Raw genomic sequence first — 8795 nt, forward strand, 5'->3', positions numbered from 1 at the left:
CCCTCAAAATAGTCCTGCCCGCCACATGGTCTGAGGGACAATGGACCGACCCATGGCTGAAAAAGCTTGTTGACCCCTGCATTAAGAGGTGGCAAAGAAGTTGCGAAGTTGCTTCTGTGAAATGCTTTTCATTAAAGCACTATTACACATACTCTTATATTATGTTTATATCCCACCTTTCCAGCCAGAAGCTCAATGTAGTTCTCTCCCTCCCCATTTTTATCTTCACAACAAGCCTGTGAGGTACGTAAAGTTGACTGTGGCTGGCCCTTGGTCACCTTGGTTAGCTGAGCTGTGATTTGAACTCAGTTTATTTCAACTTTTCCAACTAACCTTTAATAGTTCCCTGCGAATCTTTCATATACCTTCCTGCAACCAATGTGATCCCCACTTCAGACAGTATGCAGAAGTTTTCTTTGAGTGACCCAAGTTAAAAGATTGTACGTAAATAAAGAGTAAGTACTACTGCACATGATTATTGAATCGATGGGTTACCAGCAGGGACCGGAATCTAATCAGACTTCAGGTGTTCCAATCAGTTATTGCTGATTGCTAGTACTCCCAGAAAAGTCTGCAAATTTAACATGCAGCCCTGATGTCCCCTTTCAGAATATTTTGAGACCTAGGTGCACACTAGAACTTGGCTCCCCAAACAAATGCAACTTTACACAAAACGTTACTGATTGAAAAGGAATTTGAAATAAGAACAGCTGTAACCCTACTCAGAAGACTGGTTGGGAACTGCCTCCCCACAACAATAGAGAAATGTTTCTGTGAAACATCTGCCTTATTGGCCAAACATACCACTAAACACATTTCTGTGTAGCAGACTTTGGAAGGAGAGAATGAAGGCGAGATGGAAACAAGCTGGTGATTTCAATAATTGGAGATTTGGAGACAGCTGAGGAAAGGGAGTTAATTTCTGGAGCACTCAAAACAGTATGAGCTTTTTGACTTTAAGAGACATAGGAAACACAGGCCAAGTTGAGAAATCTAGTGGAGACTGAAAAGGACTTCTATAAAATGGGGAGGGAGGGGAAAAAACGAATAGAAGAAAAATGCATTGAGACGGGTAAGAGAAGTAGAGAAAGGAAGAAATAACTTGCCAGATGGATTCTAAAAATTCATCTGTCCAAGAGTGTAAACTTTTCAGGTGGGAGCTTCAGGCCATTAAAGCATTAGGTGAAGGGATATATATTTATGTGCTCTTTTGTTTAATTCACAAGTGATAAGAACTGTGCCACGACTTAAAGGTAATAGCAATTAATGAAATTAAATAACTGCATCTAAGGTAAGGTGAATGTGTCCCATCTGAGCAATAGAAGTCCTCTCCCTACCGAAACAGAGCTTCTCCCCTCATTTGCAGGCGAAGACTCAAAAGCACAAGCTTAGCTTTAGGAGTATCTCATAACACATAACGTAAACTAACCAGCATTTATTTCCAAAAGACAGTTAACACACAAGTAAAGCCTCTTACATAAAGCTCACGCGCAGTTTTCCTAGCAAATTTAGCTCTTTTGCAGAGAAAGTGGGTGGCTCTGAAAAGAGCCGTTGGTTGGTTTACAAAAGCTGCTGTGCCAAGAATAAGGAATTACTTGGAGCTGGTGTACTTGGTGACGGCCTTGGTGCCCTCGGAGACGGCGTGCTTGGCGAGCTCTCCGGGCAGCAGGAGCCTGACGGCGGTCTGGATCTCCCGGGAGGTGATGGTGGAGCGCTTGTTGTAGTGCGCCAGGCGGGAAGCCTCGGCCGCGATGCGCTCGAAGATGTCGTTGACGAAGGAGTTCATGATGCTCATGGCCTTGGACGAAATGCCCGTGTCGGGGTGGACTTGCTTGAGCACCTTGTAGACGTAGATGGAGTAGCTCTCCTTGCGGCTCTTCTTGCGCTTCTTGTCGCCCTTCTTCTGGGTCTTGGTGATGGCCTTCTTGGAGCCCTTCTTCGGAACAGGCACGGATTTGGCTGGTTCCGGCATCCTGCTACGTTGAAAACTGCGACCAACTGACAATATGTGTGAAAAAAGAAATGCTAGCAAAGTCTTCGCTGCACGCCTATTTATTCACCGTCCCCCGCGGTTCGGCGCACAATCCTCCCGCTTTCCTATTGGCTCCTTTCGACGCCCTGATTAAGCAAGCACAACGCGCACAAAAGGTTTTCTGGAAACCAACCAATCATCACAATGGGTGACGTGAGACCTCGGCGTTTTCATTGGGCACAATGAGAAGCCGCGCTTTCATTGGACGCTGTGGTGGCTTTCAGCGTTCAGCCAATCGAAATTGCCGAGGCTGAGTCTCAGGGAGGGTATAAAAGGGCCAGAATCGCCATGTTGCGACTTACTTTTCCGGTTTCTCATCTCGAGTTGTTGTTCTACTTTAGAAGTTGGTATCATGTCTGGACGCGGCAAGCAAGGAGGCAAGGCTCGGGCCAAGGCGAAGACTCGCTCTTCTCGTGCCGGACTGCAGTTCCCCGTGGGTCGTGTGCACCGTCTTCTGCGGAAAGGGAACTACGCAGAGCGCGTCGGAGCCGGAGCGCCCGTCTACTTGGCTGCTGTGCTGGAGTACCTGACTGCTGAGATCCTAGAGTTGGCCGGCAACGCTGCCCGGGACAACAAGAAGACCAGGATCATCCCTCGCCACTTGCAGCTCGCCATCCGCAACGACGAGGAGCTGAACAAACTTCTGGGCAAAGTCACTATCGCTCAAGGAGGAGTGTTGCCTAACATCCAGGCTGTGCTTCTTCCCAAGAAAACCGAGAGCCATAAAGCGAAGGCCAAGTAAATTCTTGTAGGATTTTTAGGAGACGTCGGCGACATTTCAAAACAGACAAAAAAGGCTCTTTTAAGAGCCACCCACAATATCCAGAAAAGAGCTGATTTGATTACATGTATGTTTTCTGGCAAAATGAATTCGTAATAAGGAATTTGTATTACCAGTTAGAGACGTAACTTAAGGGTCTTATGCTTTGCGCCAGTTCCTGCAACAATATCTAGTATCGCCAGAGCTTCAAATACTTTCTCCCGCATTATTTCAGTGTCACAGTGGGTATCTTCCGGGGTGAAACGGCAATCGCAGCACGGATCTAACATGAGGCTTATCCGGCAGGGTATCATTTAAGTATCTTAACTTTCCCCAGATGTGAAGTTTGTGTAAGTCTGGCTTGCTGTGAAACCCTTCGCGCACTTTTAACCTGGAAGCCAGCCTCTGTTTTCTACTAGGCTTACACCCAGATAACTTGACATTGCTGTCTCCCGAGTTTCCCTCTTGGCTGAAGTTTCTGGGCTCTTAGATGGCTATATACGCAACAATACTCTTTTTAATCCTCCGGAGTTCTCTGGATACAAGTGTGGTTAGAATAAGGTAACAATAAAATGCAGACCGATAGCGTAACAATGTAGCACAACAATGTGTAAATGCGGTAATAGTACAATGTAGCAACCATCTCCCCTGCAGTCCATAAAGACAGAAATACGTGGTGTATTGTAGCTCAGCATGTTTTTATTTCTGATGGAGGGGCTCAGGCATTGTAACGCACGTGCCGAAATAGCTCAGTTGGGAGAGCGTTAGACTGAAGATCTAAAGGTCCCTGGTTCGATCCCGGGTTTCGGCAATGCTTTTTCTTAATTCTTTATGATAGTGTGTGAGGTTCCCCCTGCTTTTTCCCGCCCTCCTCCTATACACACTAAGAAATGGTAACACTTGTGTAAAACCAAACTTCTTCCTGCATGTGTTGAAAGTAGAAAACAATTTTTGCAAACGTTCTTCCCTGTTTCCTCTACTGTTCAGGAGGAGGGAATTAAAGTATGTGCTTTTTGCTTCTTAATATCTGCAGTGTTGTTCCTATTTGATTACGCTGACTAGGACTGGTGGAATTTGCTAGTACTCCAGATTCCAAATTCCCCACATGAATATAGGAAGAAAACCTGCTTCTTGGACCATGTTATGAAAGCATTAAATCTCTGTAAATTATGATAAAGCTGTATTAGCCTAATACACCCACCCATGTAAAATTAAGTGGAACCCATTTAAAATAGGAACAGCCAAGCCAAGCATTCAGAATGTGTTCAGCTTGGAATAACAGGTGTGATATCAAAGCATGTACACAAAGCAGATAAGGAAATCTGCATACAAAAGAATTAAATCAAGAGATATGCATGCTGATGTTGCAAGATAAAGCAGTTTAGGGCAGAGTTCCATAACCCACCTACCTCAACATCCTGTTCTCCCAGTGGCCAATCAGATGCCTGTGGGAAACCCGAAAGCAGAACCAAAGCACAAGAGAATTGATTCCTTCAGCCAACCTAGCAGTTCAAAAGTATACCAGTGCAAGTAGATAAATAGGTATAGCTGCGGCAGGAAGGAAAACGGCGTTTCCGTGTGCTCTGGTTCCCGTCCTGGTGTCCCATTGCGCCAGAAGTGGTTTAGTCATGCTGCCCACATGACTCGGAAAGCTGCCTGTGGACAAATGCTGGCTCCCTTGGCCTGAAAACAAGATGAGTGCCGCAACCCCATAGTCGCCTTTGACTGGAATTAACTGTCCAGGGGTCCTTTACCTTTACTTTACCTTTTACCTCCTCCAGGCAGAGAATAGCCATTGTGGCTAGTGGCCATTGACTGTCTCCCCTTTATGGATTTGTCTAATTCTCTTTTAAAGCCATTGTAGAAGACAGCCCTGATATTTCACAACCACAATGATGCCCAAGTATATAGTCATGTAACGGGGAACCATAAAACTGTTAATATCTGACACTCATCCACTGACTCTTTTCAAATGCACTTTCTCCCTCCCTTCCTCTTGAGAATTTAATATACAGGAGGTTGTTAAATTGCAATGTAACCTAATCTGTGTTTCCTTAATCAGATACAGCAGAGCAGTTCACATCCAGGCTGAAAATGGCTGATTTCTTGCTGTAGTATGCAGGAGTTGTTTGATGAACCTGTGGCCATCCATAATAACATTGGACCATGGTTAGGGTTGCCATATTTTGAAGTGCAAAAAATGAAGACACATTTTGCCGACTTCTACTCATGAAAAAGAGGACATATGGCAACCCTACACAAGCCTACACAGAAGTAAGTTTTGCTGCGTTCAGTGGAACTTACTCCCAGGTAAACTGAGGCAGGATTGCAGCCTGAGATACTTATTAAGGCCTATGGTTTTGTAGACTAAAGATCCCTAGAGAATATGCATGAAGGATTATGTTCAGCCTGAATGTTACATTCGCACACATATATCTACATATACAAAGGCGTACAGAAGTGGGTGTTTGTAGGGATGTGGATGTCAAAGAGTGGACACTGAAATGTGAAGTCTATAGCAATATAAACACAGAGAAGCACAGCAGACCCTTCTTTTGCAGGCTTCTGTAACCTAGTGCCTTCTGTAACCTGGTGCTCTTTGGACAATTGCCACAATCAGCACGAGCCAGCATAGAAGGTAGTCCAAAACATCTGGAGGGTACCAATTTGGAGAAGCCCTTCTTCATGCAACTATTATTGTTGGCAAAATACTAGAGCCATTGTGACTGCATCAATCACTTATTGCTTTCCTGCCTTCACGGCCACCCCTTTGTTGTTTCTCCTGTGTTGAATTTTGGGTTGTATGCCACTTGGGTGTCTTGTACTTTGTAAAAAGCCATGCCCACTGATGGTCCAATAAACAGCAGCATCTATAATGATTATAAACAGCAGTTCACACATTTGCCTAAGCTGTTCAAAGGGTAAATGTTGTCTCAATATTAAGTAAAATGCCTTAGGCAGAACATCGGTGTTTAAGTTAAGAGGCCATTTAAATTACTAACCTCTGTAATTTTAGATCGTGATTAATAATAAAAAAAAACTGTACCGTCCCTGGGTGGGCTCGAACCACCAACCTTTCGGTTAACAGCCGAACGCGCTAACCGATTGCGCCACAGAGACCTCTGCACAAGCCCTCTACCATTGATCAGTCGTCCACGATTTCAGGAACATTTGATCGATGTTGAGTAAATAAATAAAAACTTTAAACATCGCACAATAGCAATGATCAGTAGAATGACACTAATTCAGATTTGTGTCCCGGCCCCTCTTCTATGTATGCATCTGGTGTTAGGATTGCATCTCGTCTTTTATATGCTCCGGTAAACTTTGTTGCGTTTCAAAATTTCACAAATGGTTTAGCTAAATACCCTTTAAAAAAAAACACCACCACGAACACCTAGTTAATTTCTGGGATATTTTCTCATCAGTCTCTCATTGCATTTTAATCTCGTCTGGTCCCAGCTTTCCCATACCCTTTATCTGTTTTCTTCCAGCAACTGAAAAATAGAGATTTTTTTAAAAAGAATTTAAAAAAGAGGGCTCGTCCGGGATTTGAACCCGGGACCTCTCGCACCCGAAGCGAGAATCATACCCCTAGACCAACGAGCCGACTTCAGAAAAAGCCTTCCCGTCATTCACTTTTCACAATGGCAACACGAACTGGAATCACTGCAGTACGTATTCTATCCCTGACAACGTCTTACTTCCTCAACTTCCTTTTGGCCTCTCGACATTTCTGTCGTCACGTTGCTCCTCCCATGCAATGCAATGCTTCCGACGCTAACAGATGAGAGCTTTCCGGCGCACGAGTTAGGAGACTGTATCTCTCTGTTGTGTGTATGTTCGTATGTGTAGCAAATGGTAAGCTCGTAACTGCCTTGCATTTAGCGACGGCTGGATAGGTTTTAGCCGTCAGTACCGTACTACTGTAAGGGTTTCACCCTAGAGAGTATAGTACAGAAGCCTTTCACAGTGTTCCTTTCATCTGCCTAACCCTGGAACTGGAATTTTTTTAATATCCCTATCAAAATAATATTTTGCATGAAAATAGTACTCCCGAGTTAAAAGCTCAAAACAGTCAGGAAATGTAAAGGGATGAAGTAGATCGCTGCGATATGAGAAGGTTTAAGAATGGTTTTTTTAATTAATGAATTAGAGGCTACGGTTATTTATATAGATAGTGAGGGGTGAAAGTTATTAGCAAGGCATTCCTCGTTAGTATAGTGGTAAGTATCCCCGCCTGTCACGCGGGAGACCGGGGTTCGATTCCCCGACGGGGAGACCAATATTTATGCCTTCTATTAGTGTACCTCATTTATTCAGGCGTGCTTTCTTTTGTTTATTTAGTGTTTTCACATAAAGGGGGGTAAGCCAGGGTCTTGTTGCCCGCTTGAAACATTTGATAATCTTGGTAGCTGAAGATGGGTGTGGGGCCGCAACAGAACTGCGTACTTAAACAAATCACTAGCTACTAAGCTCCCATCAGAGACCAGTGCACAAGTGCGCTTAGTTACGTGGATCTTTAAAAATCATTGGATGGCACAATGTTCTTAGGGCGTATCGATTCTGTGAGAGGATGGCAGCTAAAATCTACCACATCTTTCATTCCCATAACAGTAGACCTCTGACTACCAAAAATATGCAGGGCAGTTTCCCTCGTTCAGTGCTAAAGGCAAAGCCCGCTTTTTATACTGCATACTACTGTATATACGTATATATATAAATAACATTAAAAAGTTAGGTTCCACCGAGATTTGAACTCGGATCGCTGGATTCAGAGTCCAGAGTGCTAACCATTACACCATGGAACCACGGTGATCCATAGCTTTCACTGCTTTTACAAAAAGATCCTATAGCTGTTAAGGCGGACTGGGGGGGACTGTCCTTTCTGGTTACACCCCCACCGCTCCCGTAAGAGAAGCCTCTCTGCGGTTCAGGCTGAAATCCTCTATTCACCCAGCCGGGAGTAAATGCTACTGATCTCAATAGGACGTATTTCCGAGCAGACGTGCGTAAGATGGCACTGTTCACCTCTGATTATCTCAAGGTGCAATAGCAGCAAAATGCCTTAATCATTTCCAGCCGTGTTGCTTTGCTTAGCTTTGTTCTCTGCATTGCAATTCTGCGGTGACTGTCATGCATTGTTGTCGTTGGTTTTAACAAGGTTCGATATTCCAGGAGGCTCTGCCGGCCACAGAAATGAATCTTACTCATCTCAACTCTGATATTTGGATCAAGATGAAAATAAAGAAGGCACCACTGGGATTCGAACCCAGGATCTCCTGTTTACTAGACAGGCGCTTTGACCATCTAAGCCATGGCGCCTTTACATACTAACCTCACTTAAGAAATCACTGGGAATCTTAGGCGTATGACTGTCTCTTCTCTTGACATATGTATCTAGCAGATACGCAAGGACCTCTGTCAGTGGTAAATGTACATCAAGAGGATTTTATTGCAATCGAGCCCACATACTATTCTCTGAACTCAGCGCTTTTTATCTTTCCAGCAGCCCATTGGTTTTCTGAAGTTAATACATTATCCAGGCAGAAGCCAAAGTGCATGCTGCGATTATTTTATGCAATGCATACATCTCTCTCTCAGGGCATGGGGGAGGTAGCTGCAGTGTACAGGCCATGAAAAGAATGGTTTTCGTGTTTTAAAAATGCAGACTCCCTTAGGTGTCCTGACAGAAAGGAGGTGTACAACAAATGAATAAATAAGCTTGTGCTGTGGGCTTTTTTTTTTTTTTTGCATCAAACAAGGATTCTTGATGGTCAAGAGACCAACTTGAAAGGACTTCTCAACATAAGAAAGGATGTCTCAGTTTACACCCATATACAGTACAGAAATCCAGTGTAAACACCCAGATTTTAAAAAATCTCACTTGCCATTTGATTTCCCACACACACCGACATTGCTTTTCACATCAAATGTTAGAAATACAGAAAATGGCATTCTGCCATATTTAGATTAGGGAAGGCAGGGATAGGTATGTGCCAT

At 44.0% G+C, this 8795-nt stretch overlaps 1 protein-coding gene and 1 pseudogene across 2 annotated transcripts; one reads left to right on the forward strand and one right to left on the reverse strand.

Moving 5' to 3' along the window:
• Positions 1-1420: 1420 nt before the first annotated feature.
• LOC309516970 (histone H2B 7 pseudogene) lies at positions 1421-2135 on the reverse strand (annotated as a pseudogene). Its single transcript has one exon. The product of its transcript is annotated as a histone H2B 7 pseudogene (transcript).
• Positions 2136-2250: 115 nt separating this feature from the next.
• On the forward strand, positions 2251-2898 carry LOC309516969 (histone H2A-IV). Its single transcript, XM_082195933.1, has one exon. The coding sequence runs from the start codon at positions 2385-2387 to the stop codon at positions 2772-2774; it is 390 nt and encodes a 129-aa protein (XP_082052059.1). The 5' UTR covers positions 2251-2384; the 3' UTR covers positions 2775-2898.
• The last annotated feature ends 5897 nt before the right edge of the window (positions 2899-8795 follow it).

Source organism: Podarcis vaucheri (genome assembly GCF_965113315.1).
Source record: "Podarcis vaucheri genome assembly, chromosome: 13".
Taxonomy (NCBI): domain Eukaryota; kingdom Metazoa; phylum Chordata; class Lepidosauria; order Squamata; family Lacertidae; genus Podarcis; species Podarcis vaucheri.

Coding starts and splice junctions, on each gene's coding strand:
- LOC309516969 (XM_082195933.1), top strand. CDS start 2,385: ATGTCTGGACGCGGCAAGCAAGGAGGCAAGGCTCGGGCCAAGGCGAAG.